The following is a 25908-nucleotide window of genomic DNA, read 5'->3' as shown; positions in this document are numbered from 1 at the left end:
TGTTGGAAGAGCGCTACGAAGAATCTGTGTGCTGTGCGCCGAAAGAAGTTTTCACTTCAAAAAAAGAGTTTTACCTTGAGTTCCTGTTTGATCTGTTGGAAGAGCGCTACGAAGAATCTGTGTGCTGTGCGCCGAAAGTTTTCACTTCAAAAAAAGAGTTTTACCTTGAGTTCCTGTTTGATCTGTTGGAAGAGCGCTACGAAGAATCTGTGTGCTGTGCGCCGAAAGTTTTCACTTCAAAAAAAGAGTTTTACCTTGAGTTCCTGTTTGATCTGTTGGAAGAGCGCTACGAAGAATCTGTGTGCTGTGCGCCGAAAGAAGTTTTCACTTCAAAAAAAGAGTTTTACCTTGAGTTCCTGTTTGATCTGTTGGAAGAGCGCTACGAAGAATCTGTGTGCTGTGCGCCGAAAGAAGTTTTCACTTCAAAAAAAGAGTTTTACCTTGAGTTCCTGTTTGATCTGTTGGAAGAGCGCTTTGGGGGTGACGTTCTGCCAGTCGGGGGAGGGCGGCGGCGAGGCGGGCGAAGCGTGGTGGGTCTTCTTGGCACGGCGGCCGCGGGAGCGGGGCGCCCGGGCGGGTGCCTCCGCAGCACCGGGCGCCGGAGAGGAACACGCGCCCAGCAAGCAGTTCAAGAAGTGCGACACGGCTGCGCTCGTACACATAGCTTCACAGCCCTGGGTTACCACAAATACATATTATTGAGCGGCGGAAAAAAATAGTTATCTTAAAATGGTTATGCTTCATGATCAAAAGACTGGAATAGAACCCAGAGTCAATTATAGTTATAAATACTTATATGCACAAATGCATAACATCTGTGCATCAGATGCAAAGATGTAGTTTGGGCCAAAGTTAGTAATGTACTGCAGTAGCGTGTATAGAGGGCATAGATATAGATAGTTATAAATATTTAGGGGTAGGCTTTTTATTACTCTTAGAATGTTTTTTATAACTCGTACCGGAGATTTTCTTCATTTTATGTCATCTGCATACCCATTACCCTGTGCATACCCTCTGTGCACGCCACTGATGTACTGTAATTACAGCACTGGTTGAACGATAGAGTTGGGAGGGGGGGGGGGGGGGGGGGGGGGGGGGGTTGTTTAAGTTCGCATACGTGTACCTGCAGATAGTTGGTGTACACGTGTTTTGCGGCGCGCAGTAACAGCTCGGCCACAGCGATGCTGTAGAGGTACGAGAGGCTTGCGTGCGGCTTGAGTGCGGCGCAAACGCGGCCCAGGTAGCGCACGTTGATGCCGCGTGCGTGCAACGCCTCCGTCAGACCAGCGCCGTCCATCGGCGCCGATGTGTGCTCCAGACACTCGCGCACCTGACAAATCATTTGAGTCATGTAAACATATTACCGCCCCAATACAGGAACCCCTTCTCCTCCTCTTCCTTCACCTTAGGCTTAGGTTGTAGCCGACCACCAGGCTAAGTTGCTATGTATCCGCTAGTCCGCAGCACGTAGCACCTAGGTATGTAGGACTAGCGGATTGGTCAGGTCACTACACGTCTTTGAGAATAGTCACCCCATTTTTTTTTATCTACACTTGTTGTGGAGTACAAATAAAGAGTATAAATAAATAAATTACGAAGAATTCTCAAACATGCAGACTGACTTGCTTTGCAGATTGCACCGTCAAAGGAAGTTATATTGAATTTCTTTAAACTTTTTTTTAATCAATTAATGTCACTTGCTTACGATTAAGTAACACAACGAGAGAGAGAGAGAGAACTCTAAGAGAATTCTCCATTATGTTCTCCAGGGCGTGTGAAGTCTACCAATATCCGCACTTTGCGTCCAGCGTTGTGGAATACGAAACATACCCTTCTCATTAGTGAGTACGTGTCTCATGTGAAAGGAGACACATACTTAACTATAGTACAAGTGTCTCGAGGTCTCTCGACGCTTGATGATTATGATAATAGGCGCTAGTTGTAAAGTATTTATTATGTGTTTCTTGTATTTATTAAAATTGTTAGCTCCCATACGTTTATGGGAGTTAACAATTTTAATAAATACATTTAGGACTCCTTTAAGACAATTTAATTTGACTTATTGTGCACAGCCCAATCACTAATGTACTCATGAAATTTCAGATAAGAAAAGACACTCACAAAGGCAGGAATCTGTGTTGTCAGCAAGAAGGCCGCAGCCTCCTTCACCAGGTGGCGTTGTTTAGCGAGCTGCTCGGGCGTTGCTGCGTGCTTGATGCCCGCCGAGTACACGTCGGGGTTGAAACGCACGTCAAACTCCGATTCCTTGAGCGAGGCCACCGCTCTCGCAGCAGCCGCTACCACGGCTCGAGATCTCTCACCAGCTATGAATGTTTTCTTATTCATTAAGGCTATCACTTAAAGCAACACGAAACCGGTTAATCTAGCCCGCGTTTATAGTGGCGTGCGCGTCCTATTGCCAACCAATAATGCGACTAAAGTCTTGTCATTGGTTGAAAATTTGCACGAAAACGCAGGTGTGATATTATGGCGTGACCTCTCCTTTCAAACGTGGAGTAACTGATTATTTTGCTCCCTCCGCGATAACGAGCAATTTATCTCATAAAAGACCTTCCAGAGCGGCGAGTATAAAAAAACCGTTCAATTTATACGGAATTCTACCATTATGACTAAAATAATGTAACATTAAATTATAACTCAATCAATAGTAATTATAATGAATTAATCTTCTCATTTATAAAGATTTACCGTACCAAATACAATACGATTAACGATTTTTGTTACTTCACCTTAGACATTAGTAAGCTCTATTTAACATAAACATATAAATTTAGCTCAATTTACTTGATTTATCTATGCTTTATGTCGTTTTGGTATTTTCTTTTGAATGTGTAGTAATGTAAGTATTAATATCAATACTATCCAAGCATAACATAAAACATTTAAAAGTAAACAAGGTTCATTACTTACAATCATTTTCTTGTTTGTCTCCGCTACATATTGAATCTGTTATGCTCTCAACAATTTTTTTGGCAACATCGGTATCAATCTCCGAATAATTTTCGTTGAGCAACAATTCATCATCCTTATCCTTAATTTCTAGCTTCTCTGTTTTTTCCGCGTCTTTAGCGTCATCCTTTTTGGCAGTGTCTAGCTTCTCCTTCTTTTCCTCTTTCTTCTGTTTCTTATCTTTAATTTCCTTATCTTGACTTTTACTGTCTCCTTTAGTTTCCTTGTCCTGACTCTTGCTATCTCTCTTCACTTCCTTATCCTGACTCTTGCTTTCTCTTTTAATTTCCTTATTCTGACTCTTATCGTCTTTGTTAGTTTCTTTTTCAGTCTCTTTTGCAGCCTCAATCTTACCACTATCCTTACTATCTTCAATAGACTTCTGTTCAGATGTCTTTTGCTGACGCTTCGCACTTAACTGTTGCAAGTGGAATGCAGCATAACGAATAAACATGAAGTAACGTGCCCTAGAAAAAAAACAAGGTATTTTTATCTTGAGTTTTTAGATAAATGATATAAAAATTAGCTACAAACAAAAGGTTGTTAAAGAATACTTACTCAACAAAACTATCAACTAATTCTTGTCTAAGGCAACACAATTTGTGCTTATGTATAATTGGGAAGCCCAGTGATTTTATATCCTCTCTCAAATCGTCATCTTCCACTGCAAACAAAAGTTAAAAGTTAATATGCACACATTAATAACCGTTGAGTTTGATGTTGCTTTTTTGCATGCCAAAAAAACGTTTAAAACTCTAGAAGCTCCATATTTTAGTTGAATTATCATCTCATGTAACATCCCCTAATCGCGTAAATTTTCGGTTGCATCGCCGTTTATTCAATATACTCACATTGCAGGAAGTTGACGTCGGGAGGGAAGGTGCGTAACAGGTCGAGAATGTAATGGCGGCCATCGTTGCCGATGATACCCTTGCATTCCACGCTAGAGCACAACTCAACAGTGTCTCCATTCGCACTGATCACAGAGTGTGGCATTATCTTGAGCTGTTGACCGGCTTTGCTCAGCTGTAAAAAACATTGAAACCAGCCTTTAAAACAAAACCTCATTTATTATATATAACCGCGCCCCGATCAAAACATCATCACTGCTTTCCATCGCAAAGCAGTGATGTTGTTTTGATCGGGGAGCGGCTTGACAATAAAATGCTGTTTTGCTTTAAAATAACTTCAATTATTATCGTCAGGTATCGTCGAAGAACGTTCCATACCTGACGATAAATATGAAAATAATTAAGGAGGTAAACATTTCTTTAATGCAATTACATATTAGAATAAGTATTCGATCAGGATAAAAGTAAATAAATGGGAAGGCAAACACCTATACAATTATAAACTAGAATTAGGTTTCCAGTTGGATCCTTTGTAACTCACCAGTTCCATATACTTAGGATGCGAAAGTACAGTGGTCCCAAAGTCAATACTTCCATACACAACGCTTTGTTCTTGCTCCTTTTCAAGAATACCAGGTATAATAGACTGAGCTGTGACACGGTACCCTCTATAGTCCACCACTACAGTTCCCAGCGTGTGCAACCCTGGCGTGTCCACTGCGCTGTACACACGCACACCTTGCAAGTCATTCCGCTGCGGATATATATTAATATAAGTAATTAAAGTATACCAATGCACAAGAGAGATATATACTTCAATATGACGATATATAAATATTAGTTATGATGAATTCCTTGTAAGTTATTATTAGTAGAATTCTTTGTCATGATTGGATGATGGAATAGACCGTAAAATTCTTTACAGCGATTTAATCTTAAAATTTTAACACAACTTATCCTGATTTACAGTACAAAAAAATGGTCCTATTAGATTGTATCAATAATGGTTAATAGAGATGACAACACAACAAGCATCAATTATAGTACCTAATATAAACCTTATGTCACGTGTTTATGACTCCGTCCGTGCATCTGCACTCAGCTCTAGCGGCTGATGCCCGTTTTCACTAAACCTAGACGATCTAAATCGAATGATTTAGGAAATGTCTATAGAAATAAAAACGTTTCACCAACTCTTAGGTTATAACTATTGATTAAAGTTTCACTGGGAAATTAAGCGTTACTTATTTAGGCATTGCCTTTTTACTCGTTAGAGCAAAACGGGCATTATATTATTAGTACAACATAAACGGTAGTACGGAAGGTACAAACGACATAATGATAAGGAATATTAACATATTCTAGTCAGAAAAAAAGTTTACTTGAAAATCATAAACGCTTACAGCATGCAGTCCTATGATAAGCAATATTCTAAAAGCTTACCGGGGCAACAAATGCAGCAGCGTCCCCACCAAGGTCTTTATAATGGTCGCGGACATCGAAACCGAGCGAAAAGAATATGTTATTCCAAATAAACATCTGCATCTTGGGCTCTTCGCCAGGGTTGATGGCCATCACATTGCCATCGACGACAGCCATGGCACCGCGCGTTGCGGCTGCCACAAAGTCACTGTGCACCTGAAACAATTTTTTCATGTAAACGTCATGACATAATATTCAAGAGTACCTAGTGTGAGCTCTTCTAAAGCTTAGATCTCCTGAAAGTTTGTATGGAATCGAATAAGATCCATCTATTCACAGGACTAGAAACTGTTTTGTCACTAGATGGCACTCTTTCGATTCCGTACATATCTCAGAAATACAATAAATTCATTAGTTTTGAAAGTTCGGTTCGGAAAAGTAATAATATCTCACTTTTCAGTGCCTGAAGGTCACAATTTTCGAATAGAGCGTGTTGCCAGTGATTATTTATGGCTTCGAAACATTAATCCCTAACTATAGCCTCATAAGAACCTCATCCTCATGAGAAGCTCAGTTGAAGTCGGCAAGAGCTCTGCTCGAAGTATCCGTACATAATCAAATCAAAAATGAGGCGATCTGTAGTTGAACCAGAGGTACCAACATAGCACTGCTAGTTGCGAAGCTAAAGTAGCAGTGGGCAGGGCACATATAGGAAAGATTTGGAGGACATTGGATTCTTAAAATGCTGGAGTGGCGATCCCGCACCGGAAGTGACAGACGAGATGGCCATATCACATCAGAATAGCAGAGAGTCGTTATGTACAAATGACATAAATTATCATGACAGACTTATATCCATCAACGAACGTACTGCGGCAGAAATTATGATTATTATAAAAAAAAGTCACAGACTTTTTATAGGGCCATGGCACTTGAGAACGGCATCTCTCACGCCAACAGAAGGTAAGGCACAGAACACGTTGTGCCGAAAAAGAGCTTGCTAAACCCGCCATTGCGCGTGTTTATACAAGGTAACTTTGCGTAGTGCTCCCGGCCAGTATTCGAGACATCATATCAGGAGTCAAGCGACTCGCCCTGGTCAGCTTACGCGATGCTCACCACACTATCAAAGCACGTGGAGTGCTACCTTAAATATAGCCCGTTCCCGCAGCAGTCGCTCAGGGAGCGTAGCTCGTGGCAGCTCGCGGGTGGTCTGCAACTCCTCATTCCAGTCACGCGTCTGCCCCGGAATGTGCTCCTCGTAGCCCAGCTTGGAGGAGAACGCTGCATGCAGACAAGCACCAATCAGATTAAATTCATTGGTTTCAATAGAACTTGTAACCTAATGTTCTTTTGCTGATAATGTCCGCTGAGTTGTGTTGTGTTAGTTTAACAGATTTAATTTGCCAAATAAAGAAAATTGTATTTAATATAAATTTCAAACAACAAAGTATGATAATAACTTAGTAATTATTATTTTAAGTAGATTTAAAATCAAACTTCATGCAACCGTAACTGCATACACCAGAGACGCTGCCGACTGCGTTTTAATAGTAATTGCGGCCGGCTCAGGTGTGAAGTATTTTTCAAAGTGATATTATGACAACTTACTGTCTTCCGCCCGGATAGCATCAACTGTGTGCTCCAGCATCGGCGAAGCCCACTGATAAACTTGATAAGGCGTAGCGACTCTTTCGAATGGATGCTTTTGCATACGTCTCTTTTGCACCAGAGCGAAATTTCTCTTAAAAGCAGGAGACACTACACTCAAAAGCTCGATTAAGGAATGACAAAGTAGGGACGGGTTAAAAGGACGTGGATTGAACACTTCTTCGGTGGATCTGTAAATAAAGTAAAATCTTCAAATGACCAATATTAAATATTAATCCTACTAATATTATAAATGTAAAAGTTTGTATGGATGGATGAATGGATGTTTGTTACTCTTTCACGCAAACCCTACTGAACCAATTTGACAGAATTTTGGAATGGAGATAGATTATACCCTGGATTAACAGCCTCCCAGGAAAATATACGGTTTCTGCAGGATTCATGAAATCCCAAAAAACTGCGTACGAAGCCGCGGGCAAAAGCTGGTTTGAAGATAAAGGCTAGGCCCGTCAATATACAATTACAAGCCGCGATGGTTCGAGCCCGCGTTTCTGATTGGTACCAAATAGCAAAAAGACATCGTGCATACATTCTAGCAGAGTAGGTCTGACTTGCACTTAATAAAAATAAAATGTATAGTTACACTTACTGATTGAGGTAGAAACCGCGCGGACACGCTGTTATATGGAAATGGCGATCTTCAAGAGTGACGACATGCAGGTACAATAGATCACCGCACATCTTACGCGGACCTGGTGGTGGATTCCAACCAGACGTAGTTAGTACCTGTAAATACAGCAACAAGCAATTTTAAATGAAAATGAATCTTAGATATAAAAAGTGGCATATTAGAAAGGTTTTACCTTAAGGCACTGTGGAGCCTTATTTTCTTTTGTGAGCCCCGGATGGAGGGCTAACAAAGGCCTTTCTGAACTACCAGGCATTATAAAATCTGGTGGAGTACAGTCTACACTCTCTGGCCGTGACTTCTTTTTTTCTGAAAGTCAAATACAATTTATAAGAAGAGTTTCTATACTTTAAATGCGTATTCTCATTTGTCTGGTTAAAGTTTATAACAACCTAAAATATCACCCTGTGTAACAATGTTGAGAAAAGCAAGGGAACTGCACTCTTGGCCAGCATAGGCATCCACATAGTCAATAGACTTTAGCAGGTCGCGTACATGTCGTACGTGAATTCGAGCTTCGCGCATCGTGTACGGTTCTTCTACGACCTATAACGAGAAAAAATTATTATATTTATTAAACCATTATAATTAAAAAGCATTTTCGTACCGATAATAAGGAAAATCAAGTAATAGCTGTCTTGGAATAATCTTAGAGGAATATTAAATGATTGTACCTTAATAACAGAACCTTCTTTGAGACCTTCAATATTTTTTAACTCCGCAAAGTTGTCTAAAGTAACACCATCAAGTTGAAGAGAAAAGCAAGTTCTGTGACACGTATCTTCACGATCCATTAGTACTTGATGTATTTCTTGAACAAGTTCCATACTCGAAACCTAAAAAATAAATTATTTAAAGTTATTCATATATCAGTATACTAGTACAGTGCAGTTTCTCTCTTAAGAAATAAATCAAATATAGCAATAACCTGAATATCTAAAGGTTCGGCCCTAGGGCTCACAATTTTTACGGTGAATCCCATATCCTGAATAAAAACAACTTCTGCATCTCTCTTCTTCTCGTCGCCATCTTCACTTGGAGTGGACTCGTTATCGCCGTTGACAACCTTAACAACTGCTTTATTATCGTCATCAACGGATTGTTTAAAAGTTTCCTCTACTTTGTTATCTTCTTCAGTACTTTCGGATACAGGTTTTTTATTTTCAGATTCTTTAGACTTCTCCAGTGGTATGCTCTTTTTACTTTCTTTCTTTTTGCTACTACATGATTTAGGCTCAGAAACTTTTAATGGTAAGTCTTCAGTTAAAACTATTCTTTCATTTGCATCATTAGACATATTTGATTTAACATCATCAGAGTCACTGTTAATTCCATTAGAAACTATTTTAGTATTATCACTACTACTAATATCACATTCAGACATATTTTTTAGATCACCATTGACCACTTTATTTTTGTTTGCATCTTCGGTGCCGTTCATGATCGATTCTTTGGTACTTAATTCATCTTTATTATCATCTGATAGTGACCTTTCTCCATTTAGTTTGGTAGTTGAAGTACCGCGAGTAGTTTGCATTGATTTGTCACTGATCGTTGTACTTTTCGGGAATTCTAAAAATAGAAAAGAGTATAATTAATACATGAAATCGCTTACACAATACGTTTTATATTAATCTATAAGCCAAAACAACGACAAACCTGTATTAAGCGGAAATGGCGGGGGCGTATTATTTATTTGTGGTGACGGAGCTTTGCGTGCAGCTGCTGCGTAAGAGACACGTGGTATCGCGACGTTTCCACCACCCTCGTCATCTGCCCGCCCGTTCGGTGTACTTGCGTGACCATTACTACAGCTAACTACTTTGACGCCGGTGATTGATTCCTTTTTCATTTTAGCAGCCTTCTCGGGCTTAGAACCTGACAAAATAAGAAATACAAATATCTTCATTGACCAGAAAATAAATATTTCATTAATATCCAAAGGTTATAAAAATTTAAAGCTTGGACTCTACAAGTTAAAGCTTAGAGAAGTGATGGAGCACTATACATTTCTAGTTTATGCTTCAGTAGATGTTTTAGTATCATTCATTAAATAAAATAACTGAATTCTGAAATGCCAATTATATTTTAAATAAGAGAAAAGTATAACATAATGAAATAGATTCGAGCTAGACGTTTCATCTTATAATTTTCAGGTAAGAGATTCTACACTTGGGAATTGCAGTTAAACGCAATGCTCTCGATAAGTCAAAAATCGAGCACGCATGTCTCGTCCCGTGACTGGTGAACACGTGGTTAGAGGCTAGAGCTGGCGGAACGCCAAATATCTCCAGCGGCGAGTCAATAATAGATGGCTACGGGATGCCGCCAACAATAGACGCCATCGACGCCGCTGATTGTTCAGACTTCTTACTTTGAATTCAGTGCACTAAGCCCAAGTAACTAATTGGTGGTTACCCTGTTATACACAAACCGCTTTACTTAACAAATATACCGAGTCAAAAAAATCTTTTTGTACACAGTACATTGTGAAAAGGATAATGCGGCCGATATTATACATTGTCATTCTCTAATATGTGAATATTATTATATGTTTATTACTTAACAGCAAACTATTTCTTGGTTTTACTAACGTTCCACAAAACATGAGACAACACTAGCTATGCCACGCGGTTTCAATAAATAAAATATCCTTAACCCCTCTCAATAAAAGGGTAGTGGGCTAAATTGGGAAAAAACATTTATTTGACGACCTACTTTTTAGTCATTCGAGACATAATCGAACACGTAGGTGTGGTTTAGGTTAGGTAGGTAGAACGTGATAAGAAAAACAACAACTATGATGATAAGACGATAAAGCTCCTTTGAAAAGAGCAACGCAGAAATGATTATATGACGTGATAAATTTATATTAGACAATAAGCAGAGGCATGCGAGAATGGAGGAAGTTATCTAGCGCAATGTTGACTTTATACTCGTTGCGTACCGAGTACCGACCAAGATAACAAAACTAAGACGCTCATGCCTCTAGATACTAAATCAAATTTTCTGATAAACAGGCGTTGACACGATTTCTTTCCTTTGCGTGTGAACGCTATCGTCCAACGAACGCACACAGCGGAAAACAAGATGAACTACTTAGCGCGAGTAAAGGTTCAATAGTATCTAAATTTAGCGTAGTAACGAAGTAATGGTATTATTTTACTTAAAAAAACCGAACTAAAGATTTACTAAAGATAAAGAAAACAACTACAACAATCTTGGATTACGTAGTTATATTTTTTCAATCCGTGTTTTTCGGCCAAACATTGTTTTCTCTCTTATACTGTCTGTATAATCGGAAATTTTAAATTCAGATAAAACAGTATTTGCTGCCGACCCTCTGAATACAAATCAATTTTTTATGCAAAGAGAACCCCACGTCGCGCCGGTGACTGAATATTTAACCTGTAACTCCCGGATTATTATGCTAGGTCTTCCCTTGACCGTAAAGCTATTTACTTACTGCTGCAGTTTATTTAAAACTATGTTTTGAGTGTTTTCTTTGAAAACTATTATTCTTTTCAAGTTTTAATAAATTTACTCCGTCATAAATTTTGGCATATTGTTATAACGCGTTGACAATAACTGTAACTCATAGTAATTTTTTTTAGCTTTTAAAACTTAATAGTTACTGCCAACATAAATCTATGTCTGTTTGACTGCAAGACTTAGGTCGTATTGGTTGTAATTTTTAATAATTAAATCTTCTTTTTGTTTGATTACGCAAATTTGAGAAACGAATTGTCCGATTTAAAAATTATTTATTCTTAAAATAACCTTTGATACTTACTTCATATAGGGAACATAAACGGTAAATAGTGTGGGTACACAGTTAATATTTCAAAATTTTTCATAGTTTTGGTTTTATTTTATGCGGGTAAAATATAATTCATGTAAAAATTAACCTATTACTGTGTTGATTAATATAATATTATGCAAATTTCAGTCATCTACAAGATGATCTATAATCAATTACCTCCCAGCTTTAGATTCTAGCTCTTATTCCTTACTCATATGTTTTTCGTTGCTTGACTAATAATAATAATAATAAATAATAAATAAACTACAACAATACACACATCTCCACCTAGCCCCAAAGTAAGCTTAGCTTGTGTTATGGGTACTGAGATAGCTGATGAATATTTTTTTATGAATGTAATACACATAAATACTTATAATATACAGATAAACACCCAGACACTGAAAAACTTTCATGTTCATCACACAAACATTTTCCAGTTGTGGGAATCGAACCCACAGCCTTGGACTCAGAAAGCAGGGTCGCTGCCCACTGCGCCACTCAGCCGTCAACTGGTGTTGAAATTATATATAAGTACCGGCTATATAGGAACATAGGTAATGGTCAGAAAAATGTTAACTATAATGATTTGGTTCCTATTTTGTTGACTCTAATCCTTAATTTTATCCTTCGGGAATCGCAAACATCGATGATCAAACAGACAAGACGAAGTCTTAACTTAAGTTACGGATATAAAAGGTGTCATCGTTTTCTCTTGTTAATTATAGTTGAAAATACTAGACGTTAATGTCAGTAGTTATGTAAAACCGAATTAGAACCAGTGTGCGAGTTTGGAAGATACTTATTTTAAGGACCAACAAGCTTTCTTTACTAGTAAATAGACCCAATAGAATAGAAGAAATAAAGCACACAGATTTCCTAGTTCTAGCAGTTTATCACTAATTAGTTTTTTCTCGTGCATGGTTATGATCGACTGTGATTGATGCTTGTCTGATTTTACGCAAATTCATCACAATCATTATCAACCCATCACCGGCCCACTACAGGGCAGAGCTTTCGGTTACGCTGGCCATGTGCAGATTTGTAAACTTCAAACGCCTTTGAGAACATTATGAAGAAATCACAGAGATGCAGTTATCCTGACGATGGTTTCCTCCAACATTAGAGCAAGCGGTATTTTAACTGCTTAAATTTGAAAATCTAATTTCTCCGAAAAGTTACAGTGTAGGGGTTCGTACTCAGCCCTCCCGAAAAGGTGGCCGAAGCAATAACCACTAGGCTATCATTAAAGTCGTATAAATCTCTTCGGAGTTCGCAGATGAAAGAACACGGTAGGAAAAAAGTATCTTTATCATACATATAATACAGATCTTTTTAATTAACACTCGGCTATTTATAAAGTCACAATAACCTTCTTATTTAAATAGCACACAAGTCAATGAAGAAAAAAAGGCGATGAATGACGAACCTATCGCATGTAACTATTAGTTAATAGTCATTCAGATTTTAACAATGTATCTACTCGTGAATGTAAAATATATTATACAATTTACGCCATTACAGATGAACAAATAGTTTTTAATTTAACTTAGCCTTGTTTGATGAATAATTAGATACTCATTCAGCCTTTCGAGTATTCAGTCATGCAATTTGTATTTCTTTTATTCGTCTCATTATCATTATGTCAACCAAAGGACGTCCACTGCTGGGCATAGGTCTTTTGTAGGGAGTTCTAAATACCACGACCATGTACCATGTCTTGGCTCGAGTGGCTCCCTGCGACACGCTTGATGTCATCCTTCCACCTCGAGATGAGTTAAAGCTACGTTTACCGTTGTGAGGTTGCCATTCCAGAACCTTTGGAACCCAACGTCCATCGGTTTTTCCATCGGTCTATTAATATGTCTAATCGGCTATAAATTTTGTACGCTAGTTAATATTAAGAGTAGATTTTCATTTATTCTTATTTTATAGCATTAATAATTAAAGATGGGGACAAATTTCACAGTTTGCAATGATGTCCAGATTATTTACAATTATAGTTAAAACTTCTATCTACTTAATTGGTAAGTATTTAAATTAGCATTTATTATTATCATAACAATATGATGATGAAAGATGAATGATACTGACCCAAACGTCACCTATTTCTTTATTGTGATATCAACGGTAATGCCAAGTCTTTGCCCATAAATCGAAAAAAATAATCACGCTCATATTGATAAGTTCAAAGGTTCACGAAGATGTTTGTTGAATCAGTCGTGCATCGTTGCAATACCAACAAAAAAGATTCTAATCAATATAAGCACGGAGATAAGACTATATTCTGGAATAATACAAGATACTTTTTGACCCCGGAAAGTATTTCAGTCTCGCGGAAAACAGAGCGGCGTTCCACGCGGTCGAAGTCCCTGATGGAAACTGAGTACGTACGTAGTCAATAATAAACGATCAATATCACTTGAATTGTTAATAAACACGTAGGTACAATTCAACGGTACGCCATGTATATCGTCGTGAGGTCACTACTGCAGTGAGGTATGTTTTACACCGTGCACGGCAACCAGGCTAAAAGGGGTTATATAAGTCTTGAGCCAGAATTTTGTCGGTTGGCCACACGCCGACGCTGGCACTTGGTTTAGATTGACATTATGAAGATATTATATTTTAAATAAACAATCGAAGCCGTGGCATCAATCATTTATTGCTCGATACAAGGCCAATTGACTAGCGAAATCAGGAATATTGTTTGTTTACTTAATGAACCGATACAATGTTATAAATCTGAATATTTCAGGTTACTTTCATTCATACCATTATTCCTACTAGGCACCTACTACGTAAATATTTGTACAAACTATCGAGGCATTTGGAACTCTCTCAAAAATACCTATGTCTAGCAGTTGACGTACATGGCTTGACATCATGTCAACCAATAGACGTCCACTGCTAGATGCTGCTCCTGCTGATGATGATATATTTATACTTTTATATCCCGAGCACGTTAAGCTGGCGGTTTCGGTTAATATCGATAACTTGTGATAAAAGTCGTTATAGCCCACCAACCTGCATTGGAGCAACGTGGTGGTTTTAAAAGTCTATTATATTACGAGGACGGAACTCAATCCTCCTGAAAGAGAGTCGTAACCACGAGACTATCACTTAAATATTAATCTATTAATTATTCTATACATTCATCCCTACTATCCCTACTTCCCTAATAATATTATAAATGTCAATGTAAGTTTGTTTGTTACGCTTTCACGCAAAAACTAAGTACTTAACCGATCCTCATGAAACTTTGTACACGTAGGCTTGTTAGAAGTAATAAAGGATACTATTTATCCCGACATTAAGCTCGGTTCCTTTGGGAGAGGGGATGAGTGTTTGACGATTTTACACCATAACTCCGACAAATTATAATCGATGGAAATAATTATTTTGGTACTAGAGGTTACAATATGTGTTTAATTTTGCCCTAACTGTGGTTGGAGATAGAGGACAGAACTCCTCAGCGGACACCAGCAAACCCCTCATTTAAGGCTTAGCGATACTACATACTTTAATTTTTTTTAGAAATACTAAATTTAATGCCACATCAAAAAACAAAATCAAACGCAGACGAAGTCGCGGGCAACAGCTAGCATACAATAAATCATATCATAACCAAGTTATTACTAAATAAATCTTATACATAGCAAAAGCGTAAAAGGGACACGATGTCAGGAAACCTTTTCTCTTGCTATTTTACGCAGGTGCCCTACCACACGTTAATCTGTCGTACAAATTTGTTTCTCACGATGTCGCGACCGATAACAGTTTAGACAACTAAAACCCGTTTTCACTAAACCTAGCAATCTAACGACGCGACGTTAGGTGTCGTCTAAAGTTCGGCAGATTGTAAAGTTTAGGGGACTCAAGGGCTAAAGTAGGTGTTACTACTTATTGCTCAAACCGTCATTTGATTAAATGTTTACAGGTTTATTATAAACATCACATTGTCACATTACATTGTCTAAAAATAGAACTTTGAGCTTCTTCCTGTATAGCAAGTATCTTCTATCTACGTATCGTTAATGCCTAAGAAAGCAAAGGATTATGCAATAATACACAGTTGACATGACCTTGTAACAGCTCAGCTTCTCATTTATAAAAAGGAATATCTTTCATTTTATTTTGTGAGTGTTAGTGAAGAATGATTAACTTAATATAAGTCTTTGAATAAATCTGTGTAGAAAATAAAACTACGAAAAATATTAAGTACACATCATTTTTTTAATTCGGTCTCACTTCGACCGAATGTGAACAACTCATAACACGCTTCAATATTTTACGTATTCATGATGTTCTGAATACAGATATAAACTCCCTTCATAACGATAGCATTTTACGAGTGATAACATTCTTATCATTCAAACGAAAATCACATCACAACAATCTGGAACCTGTCGAAGCAGTTACGTAAATACTATACTATAAGTGCGGAAGTGAATGTGATAAATTGATAAGCAAACCAAAATTAGAGCCAGGCGAATATTGGTCATTTTGCAAAATTCAATTTCTCGTAATGTCCTTTGTCTTTTAGGATAGTCATATATTTAGTGCTCTCTGAAAATTCCTTTTCTCAAATTGTCGAATGACACAATTATTAATAACAAACCAAAACGCAATTTGGTCGATTAAGAAAAGAATTGAGAATTGTTTTAGGATTTCGAAGAAAAACCAAACCCCCTTATAATATATAACTAAACTACTACCCGTAAATGTACAGTTTACCCATACATAGTTTTGACGTGGTGACGGTAGATATCGTCGCTGATCTGCCATAAAGCAAACAAGTGTTTCTTGATTATAATATTCATATCTGGATTCTTTGACAAAGATTTTTAACTACATTGCATATTTATAGCAAATCTAAGAAAAGTTATTGATTATGGTTTAGCAACTTTAATTAAACGGTCAGAAAGTTTTCTGAATATTTAGGATGCTGATCTAGGTAACAATAACTTCCGTAGTTTTCCTTCTAGGAGGAAAAATCAACGTTCTTCTGACTATAGGCAGGGTGTCTAACTAGCAAGAAATAAGATAACTTTGCATTGTTCTTACAGTTCAGAACGGAAACGTCTTAAATGTTTTTTCTCTGTCTCTCTATTTTCGTATGTACTCTCCCTAATATTTGCCCAGAGGATCTGGCCATACAGTTGCTAACCGTCTTCGATAACGTGTTATCAGATTACGGACGTTTACTTCTTCGTTACGTGGGTCACTGATCTTTGGTCAACGCAACAGGGATATGCATACAGTTCTCCAGATTTCTGTAAATATATTGTTAGTCCCAGTGAATTTGTTGTATAACTGGCGAAAATTTTCAGAAGTTGTCTTGTTGTTCTTGTCGGATGAAAGCAAATCATTCGCAATCAGTGGATCTAATACTTTGAAAACTATCTAATTCAAATTCAAATAAATTTATTTCAAGTAGGCCTACTTTATAAGCACTTTTGAAACGTCAAGTATGTATGTTTGTAGTGACTCTACCAACGTTAGGTACGTACACATTTATTACATAATAGATCGAAGTATAGTATAGTTTTAGTTTTTTTTATTTAAATCAAATATGTTTGTATATTTTGTTCATAAATTTTGTAATTATTGATTCAGGTTTTATGTACTGCAGTCAATTTTAACTACGCTCAATCACATGACTGCATATTCAAATGTTAGTTACTATTGTTGCCTATGTTATAGGCAATAATAGTATTGTGTTACCTTACAATACATTGTATTCATAAGGAAGCTGAGACTAGTTGGAAAATATATAATGTATACGTATAACCTAAAAGTTATAAATATGGCAAAGTTTTTAACATTAACAATGTGGCGATACTTTTATGTACAATAGCTTTAAATAATTTGTACTTCAAGCTAGTATTCGTTCTTTGCAGGGTTACACCATCACAATTCACCAGACATTGAGCGTGAATAAGCATTGCAGAAACTCAGAAAAAAAACCTACCTTAAAGTCTCAAGAGTTAAGTGCATAATAATATTCAGTGATGTAATAGGATCTTATACGTGTACATGGATATACGGAAGTGTGTATTCATCAGTCTACTCACGCTACGGGTATAGATACTGGTTACCTATCTAAAGTGCGTACTGACATACGACGCGTATATTGTAATTAATAATACTTACGAAACATGCAACCATACATTTATATTTGCAATGATACCTACCTCAAGACTTCGTTCGCTTAAATCTCCTAATAAGTTTCTATATAAACTTCTTCTTTCATCCTCTATTCTACCTACCGCGACTACTCACACTCCCCAGGAATTACTTCATTTGCTCGGCTCCCATGCGTGATATTATGTAGCCTACCTTAAGGGATAGTGCTATGACACAAAATTCCAAACGTAACTGGTAGTTTTAGAGATAAGCGCGTTTACGCAAACAAAAAAGTTTTTCAACTTAATTATTAGTATGAAGAGGTACATATATAATTTAATAAAATCTAACCACCAAACTGGCTCACTTTATATCTAGACACAGATCATAAGAAACTTCATAAATATTTGTACTAATAAATCTTAACCAACATAACTAATTTTCTTTTATTAATTCTTCCAAAACAAATGTTCCTAAAGTCTAATGGTCCCTGCGGTTTCACCCGCGCTAATTAATATTCGTAATGTAATGTTATTTAAATTAAGCATTTAAAATATCACTTGCTTTAACTGTAAAAGAAAACGTCGTGAGGAAACTTGCATGCTTGAGAGCTCCCCATAACGTTCTCAAAAATCTACCAATCCGCACTTTACCAGCTATTATTTATTAAATTTATTTTTATACTGTGGTGGACTACGTCTCTTCTCAATCTGAGAGTTTTTTTTTCTACCTGTTTGGACTAAAATTCCATTTCAGGAAATCTTATTACTGACATTAAATATAGAATATGTTACGTGTCATAAAATAGCTTCGATTGTGAAAAAGTTATTGTAATTTATGAGTTTAGAATTATCGAAAAGGGTTATCGAGTCTACCGGTGATCCTAGAGCGGGCAGTTACCTGGGCCAAAGAATTAGTTTGCTGGAACTGTGCGTCGCTGCGGTGGTTTCGACTTTTGAAGACGTTTTAGATTTTGTTTAGTTTTACATAGTTTATTTTAGGTTATATTTATAAAACTAATGTGAAAGTTATAAACTATATTTAAATTACCTACCTATAGTTTTTAATTAAAAGTTTGTAATTTGTATTGTTCTACTGTGGTTTATACATAACTTCAATTTATTAGTAGTTCCAAAGTTAATAGACTTTAAAAATAAATCAAACAAACATATCTTTCCTCTTTGTAATACACCTATAGAACAGCGCAAAGAGGCAGTACGCTCAATGGCACCGGCATAATTATAATCCATAAGCTGCAATTAAAAAGTTAATATAGTGATAATGTGTTTTTAAAAATAGATAGGCACAACAGAAAATTAAGGGCGATTAACTTCACCGAGTTATCTCATAGCGACCCACTGGCACCACTATTTACATATTGCAGGCTTCACACTATAAAATGAGCAACCTTGTATAACTATTACATCAATACATATTGTCACAAAACAAAGCTCGAGACGACAAGGCGTACTATAGTTAGGTATCTTACCCGTAAGTCGTAAATTATCAAGAATTTACTGCTGACAAATTTTATCTTGTCTTGTCAAATGGCTTCTTCGACTCCTAGTAAGGTACATGTCTGGTTTTTGTACACATTTTACTTGAGCTTATTGAAAGAGATTTACACATAATTTTACATATTCATTCATACAAGTCTATTCATATTAATATCCTACTGTTGAGCTAAAAGATTGAAAGATATTAAATGAGGTATTCGCTATTAGGTCAGCCTTCCTTTCTCATTAGAAAGAGTGCTTTAGAGCTTAGGCCCACCACGTTGGTTAAATGCGGATTGGCGGTCTTTTACGATTATCATCACATGATTTTGATAATAACCTAACCCTTTAGCTGAACGTACTCTCAAAGGTAACCTCAATTTTCTAAATATTATAAAAATTAAGCTTAATTTGCCATACTCCGCAAAAAGCAGGAGTATCTCTATGCGTAATTTATAATTTCTTCAATATTATTCACTGTAAAGTTAACATCTCCTGAGGATGCTTCGTTTTCGGTTAATTATTAACCCACTTTATAAAATTACTGTAACGGGTTCTTACGGAAATTTGTAAAAAAAAAAAGTAACAAAAGCTGACGAAGAACGTGGGCAACAGCTAGTCAATAATAAAGTCAGAGTAACATATTAAATCAATGAAGTAGTTCAGAGTAACCTTCTGACATAGCTATTAAATAAAAGAAAGAAAAAGTCATCTTGCCAAGCCATTAATCAATGAAGTTAGTCACGTGCTAAATGTATTATTATGGTTTCAAAAGTAAAGCTGCAATTGTGAAACATCCTCTACACCATACCTATTCACATTCAAAATATTCTATTAGTTATTCAAATAAGACTTTACAAACTCTTTGGCATTGTTAAAGGAACTTTTTCAGAAACCGATAAATTGTGTATTGTTCCCCTCAAGATAAGATAAGGCCAGACTGTATTTCTACGGTACGCCAAAGCGATCAATCATGTTATACCAGCCGGGCCTAGAAACAAGATCGTATGAACACATTTAAACTTGAAGTTTTTTCATTTATAGCGTGATTCTACCTTCAAAAAGATTTTGAAACTGCGAGGAATCCAATTCAAATGAACACCTATGAATCGTTCATACATATTAATTATTACATTATGGTGAGGTGAAATATAATTTGACAGTAAATTTATCTGTAAAAGAGTTTCAATGGTCATTCTTGTGTATAGGTAATTTGTGTTTTGTCGGTTACGCTTAATGTCTCGATATAATTTTATTTCTCGACATTTATCTACTATAATTTTAATAACAAATGATTCAATTATTGTAAAAATCTGAAAATTCGTGTAACCAAACAAAGGTTACTTATGCTTGTCGCCGGTTGCTAAGCCACGCTTTGTTTTTTAACATTATTCTACAAATTTGGCTCCAAGTATAGTTTCTTTAACTGCGGGAAAAACAAATCAATTTACTTAACATAACGTAACAGTTTTATTTGTTGTAGAGAGAGAACAAACACACATAACTAACTATTATTAAATACTAAACATACAAAACGATTCGTTTATCGAAAAAAGTCGCACGCATTTTAAATCACATTCACTTCCGCATACATAGCTTTATATAGATCTTTAGGTATACTGTGTTTATCGTTGTTATCATAAATAACTATCTGGTATTTAAATTATAACTTGTTTCATTCAAACTTCAGAATAAATCCAAAAAACCGCAAGTCGCAAGCATCATTTTATAAAACTTATTTTTTTAAATACTTTAATGATTATTTATTAAGAAGCGGTGATATCACAATGGGTAGGACCTCGACTTCTCTTTTGGGGGCCGAGTTCGAATTCCTCACCTAAAGCTTTTCCAAGTTATATGCGTTATAAGTTATTAAAATATCTTAATAAATATATAATAATAGGTTAAGGTAATTTTTTATTATTATTACTTTTTATTAGCTCTTAAATTACGGAACGGAATCTATCAATGACAAAGGGTTTTGTAAGGACTTTTTAGCACGTTGCGTCCCTTAACAGTACTGATGTAGATAGTTGTTACCTCGATTTTAGAAGGAAAGGAAGGTCCCTTTCCAGACAAATGTAGTATAAAGTTCTTTGCCTACCCAAATGTAAGCGTTCAATCGTAATCGGTAAATTTTGACGCAGTAACAATAATCTAAGATTACGACTTGCAGAGTCATCACAGTCATTACAGTGTCGATCTACTTAGCATAGTGTGGTGAGAGTTGCGGGCTTATAATTGGGAGGTCCTGGGTCCGAACTCCAGTAGAGGAGCAATTTAGGAAACCATAATTTGTAAATTTTCCCTAGTCTAGTCTTGTGGAGTCTGCTTACAATGCCGCGTTTGAAAGTTAGAAACCGATTAGGTGTGTGGGACTGTAAATAATATATATAACTTTCGTACCCTTAACACAGTTAAGTCAACAGGTTAGCCCATCAGCATATTAGGACTGCATCATCACTTAATATTACAATACGACACTTCAGAGTAGAAAAAAAAATCTAGCTGATCAAATTGGTACCCCGAAAAGTGGCCCAAACAGCGCGACATAAGTGTTTAAATAGTTTTCGAGCTTCGGTATTAAGAGGCAGTTGGTTCGAATATAATAAATATCATCCCAAAAACGTACACGTCAAAGGACCATCTATATATACTAAGAATACAAAACAGAACTATACTCCATGCTAAGAATATAAACAGAAAATAAATTTTGTTTGTACCGAATAGGCTCCAAAACTACCGGACCGATTTTAACCATTTTTATACCAATAGAAAAGTTGTTTATCCGGAAGTTACATACCTAGGTTCAAATTTTAGTAAAATATATCAAATTATAGAAAAAACGTAAAGTGAAGACAGGTCCTAAATGCACTGATAAAATTGAAAGTACGCGAAAAAACCGCGAGCTATATACTTACCCAAAAATAAGTCAAAATAACTCAATATCAAAAGGAAATGTTAAACTGGGATTTTCAGCCCTTCTACCAAAGTCATTTTATTATCAAGATAAGTCTACCTTGATCTTTGCAGTAATTTTGGGTAGTATAGTAAGGACTTAATAAAAAGTTAAATTTAATATTTGTTAAGTCATTATGACATTGCGTTACGACCCACAGTTTACGCGGTTGAAACTGCGGCGATCAGCTAGTTAAGAAATATTTTCTAACTTCACACCACGATCCACACTCTCCCAAGAGCTGTCAGTTGTCATGTTACCTCCAACATATGTGTCACACATGTACAATTTTACATTTGCACCTACATGATGATGACTGACATTCTTTATAATTATATTTCATTCCTTCGGGTGTGGTAGCTTTTGGAGTACAACGTGAAATGTCTCTTGGCATTGTAATTATTCCATATTGAATTCTTAACCATTGATTTATTCATTGAACTGCTTCGTTGGTCTAGTGGTTATCATGTATTCAAATCCTGGAAGGGGCCAAAAATTTGCGTTTCTCTGTGGAAGCATTTGTACCACCCCAGAGCTAGGAAACTGGCAGTGTCAACCCCGTGCCTCGGAGAGCAAGTTAAGCTGTCGGTCCCGGTTATAAACACAAGCGCCATGGTAGGTCTACCTTCCCTCCAATGAGTTATTTAGTGATTTCCACGACACAGGGAATCCTAGTGTGGGTAAATCACCGACTTTATCTGTATTCTTTTATGTTTTTGTTTGAAATAAATAAATAAATGAGAGATGAGACCTGTGCCTAGCGTGTATTGAACGTTAAAAGGGTAGTAGACTATTATCACAAGAAAGAATTCCCGGCACCAACGGTTTAAAGTTTTCTCCGAAGTACGGTGTATTTTATTACTTTTATATACTACCTACATAAACGCCACATTATAGATCTTCCAATACGCAATCTCTACGAACGTATCGCTTCGACACTGGAGCATTGTCAGATGCTAACTTCACAACGTGCCTAATCATCATAATCATCAACATATAAACCCATTATCGGCCTCCAGAACACGGGTCTCCTCCCACAATAAATGGGTTAAGGCCGTAATTCACCACGCTGGCCCAGTGTGGATTGGTAGACTCCACACACCTTTAAGAACATTATGGAACTCTCGGGTATGTAGGTTACCTCACGATGTTTTCTTTAACCGTTAAAGAAGGTGATATTTTAATTGCTTAAAACGCACATAACTTAGAAAAGTTAGAGGTGAGGAATTCGAACTCGGCCCCCCGAAAGCTACGTGTCGAGGTCCTACCCACTGGGCTATCACCACATTTTTTATAATTTGAATAGGTTAAACATCTGGCTGGTCCGATTTAAATTGTAAAGGATCTGACAGAGTTTTACTGCAACAGCCAAGAATGAATCACTTGCATGGTAATAGTTACATTGAGGAAAGAAACACGATAGATTGTTTGTACCAGTTAAGGTTAATTTTGATAACCAAACTGATAATAGTGGTTTAATTGGTAAAGGTTGTTTTACCCAGTATATATTTAGGGTGAAAACTTTTAACTGTGTTGTTGTTGACTGGGTTCATTTACTGCTTGTTTTCAAACTTGCACTTAGCAGCAGGGTAGAGAACTGGCTGCGGGTACACACTGTTTTCTTCGGTTTAAGAGCCCATAACACTGTTAAAGACCACTTTGAAAAAGCGTTCACAAATCATTTTATGTGAGCATAATTGTTAATTACTTAATCAACAAATGTCTTTATTTACAGTAAATTAGTAACTGTGATGTTATCACAAGGTTGCAGTATATTTTTACAGTTTTTTTTTTTACTAGCAAAGATGAACATTAATGATTTCACACAGAATAGCTTTATATAAAAAAATTAGTTATTCTTTTTCTATGCTGCTGTTTAAATGTTACTGTTACTCATTTAATTTAAAAAAAGAATATGATTTCTGGTTTCCTTAAAATGTGCTATTAGTGTTTTTACCTTAAATAATTGATCTACAAATGATCCTAAAGGCCTTCTTGGAAAGAGTCTGAGTATATTCAGACAGTTGAGTTTCACTTTAATGGCCATAATGAATAGTAGCTTATTATCAGATAGTTTTTTTTTTATCTTATTTTAAAACAAGAACTCACTTGATACAAAATCTAGCTTGCCAACATCCTTGCCATTATAATGTGCTGCTACTTTAATACTACAAAGCTGTAGAGTTTGAATACATATTTATTTAAATTAACCAATGCAAGTCAAAATCTCAATTTATTACATTTTTACATTTCTAATGCATTGAGGAAAATTATGAAGTATATAACATCACATGAGGCAAAGCTAAAGTAGGTGAAACTTCAGGGCACAGGAAAATCTGTTGGTACAAAGGACTTTTAATTGTAATTTTCCTTAGATTTTAGTGTACAAATTTTCATCAGAATGACAATACACAATGAAAGTAATCTCTCTTTAAGGATAAATATCTGAATTTTATGCCCATTCTATAAAAATTATGTTAAAATCATGGATAAAACAACCTTTATGATCAATGCTGTAAATGTAGGAATAAAGAGGAAGTTTTAATATTAAAAAGTTACACCAGAATATTAATTAAAAAATGAATAGATTACACATCTTCTTGATGTTTAAATCAAGCTACATCTATAATATAAGCATATGTGAAAGTATTGATAGTCATGAAAAAATATATACCAACCCAGTAAAATTGTTTGAAATATTATGTAGATGTGTATAAGTTTGTGTGCCAGCCTTTCCTAATGGTTCCTCTTGTATAAATATAAATTATATTTTAAAACTATCATTTTAATTGTTTCAGTATCTGGTTTTTTTTAAATATAGCACCTAATAATATGGGCCCCAATCCTAATACTTAAAGTAAATCATTTTAAAATAAGAATTATTTGATGGAAGTTTTTATGAGGCAGAGATTCGTTTATTAAGATTGATTTATTATATTATATTATATTCCTTATCAGAGGACCTACTTTAACTGTATTAATAGTAAATTAAATTGTTCCAAAAGAAGTAAAAATAGATAACAAAACATAATATGAGATTATTCATATTCAATGCTAATCTTACTACTTAGACATAGCTTTAATGATTTAACTCTAGTAAAAGTTACTGCCAATTTATAATTATCTGCTTTCAAAATCATCACAAATGTAAAATAATACAAATACGTAAGATTACATAAATTCTCAGTAAATAAAAGGCATTGGGTCCACAAACTCCTATTTACAGAATAACTTAATTATATGTAATAATTAAACATGTTGTGTAACATGGAATCATGTTTTTAAAACATGTGGATTAACAGAACTATATAAGAGAAGATGACTACCTTTTATATAGTTTTGTTAATCCACTTATAATTGATTTATCTCAAAGATATGTTAAAAACCTTAATAAAAGACAAAATTCCAATAAGAACTTCGGAAAATTTAAAGAAAAACGTATGATAAAAACGATTTTGACAAATCTTAAAAATGTGATCACATGTTTTATGTCACATGACTAGTCTGCAAATTGATATTTTAATTAAAAAAATGATGCGTTTTCTTTAGTTAAATGTGCATTACTCAATGTTACATAACTGAGGGCATGACCATTGGAAACCTTACCTTTGTTAACATTCTCGCTACCACTTTTTTCGCTTAGGTTGCTGGTTACTGGGCATTTTTTCACTTTTTGTGAAGTTTGTTTCGTAGCATTATCATCATTCACTTCACTACCGAGAGCCATAACAACACGAGAAATTAATCCGGCACAGACTGACCGCGACAAGCACAACCCACACTCAGCTGAAAGAGCACATGCGGTACAGATAGAGTTCAATTTCCTACAGCCAACCTAAAGCGCAGGTTGAAGTTAGCATATTATCCGACCAAATAAGAAAATAGCAAAATACGTATTGACTTTTTCATTTAACACGACAACGGAACTTATTGGATAGCAACACTCTGCTTTTTTTTTACGGCTGCCCAATCTGGGTGTC

The 25908-nt window shown here is 35.9% G+C and overlaps 1 protein-coding gene across 1 annotated transcript in view; it reads right to left on the bottom strand.

Annotated features, from left to right (window-relative positions):
* LOC120629035 (clustered mitochondria protein homolog) overlaps window positions 1-25797 on the bottom strand; it is a 36214-nt gene extending 10417 nt beyond the window's left edge. The window contains exons 1-17 of the mRNA XM_039897773.1: window positions 25535-25797; window positions 9202-9420; window positions 8471-9114; window positions 8217-8378; window positions 7935-8088; window positions 7718-7851; window positions 7504-7640; window positions 6855-7084; window positions 6391-6527; window positions 5265-5459; window positions 4363-4575; window positions 3822-3996; window positions 3529-3634; window positions 2932-3437; window positions 2122-2324; window positions 1124-1330; window positions 441-674 (exon numbers count right to left, since the gene is read on the bottom strand). Coding sequence (XP_039753707.1) covers window positions 441-674; window positions 1124-1330; window positions 2122-2324; window positions 2932-3437; window positions 3529-3634; window positions 3822-3996; window positions 4363-4575; window positions 5265-5459; window positions 6391-6527; window positions 6855-7084; window positions 7504-7640; window positions 7718-7851; window positions 7935-8088; window positions 8217-8378; window positions 8471-9114; window positions 9202-9420; window positions 25535-25655 — 3777 coding nt within the window. The 5' untranslated portion in view covers window positions 25656-25797. The remainder of the gene's footprint in view (window positions 1-440; window positions 675-1123; window positions 1331-2121; window positions 2325-2931; window positions 3438-3528; window positions 3635-3821; window positions 3997-4362; window positions 4576-5264; window positions 5460-6390; window positions 6528-6854; window positions 7085-7503; window positions 7641-7717; window positions 7852-7934; window positions 8089-8216; window positions 8379-8470; window positions 9115-9201; window positions 9421-25534) is intronic.
* Between the last annotated feature and the right edge of the window lie 111 nt (window positions 25798-25908).

Source organism: Pararge aegeria, chromosome 13, assembly GCF_905163445.1.
Source record: "Pararge aegeria chromosome 13, ilParAegt1.1, whole genome shotgun sequence".
In the NCBI taxonomy this organism is placed as follows: Eukaryota; Metazoa; Arthropoda; class Insecta; order Lepidoptera; family Nymphalidae; genus Pararge; species Pararge aegeria.
This window is presented reverse-complemented; position numbering and strand designations above follow the sequence as displayed.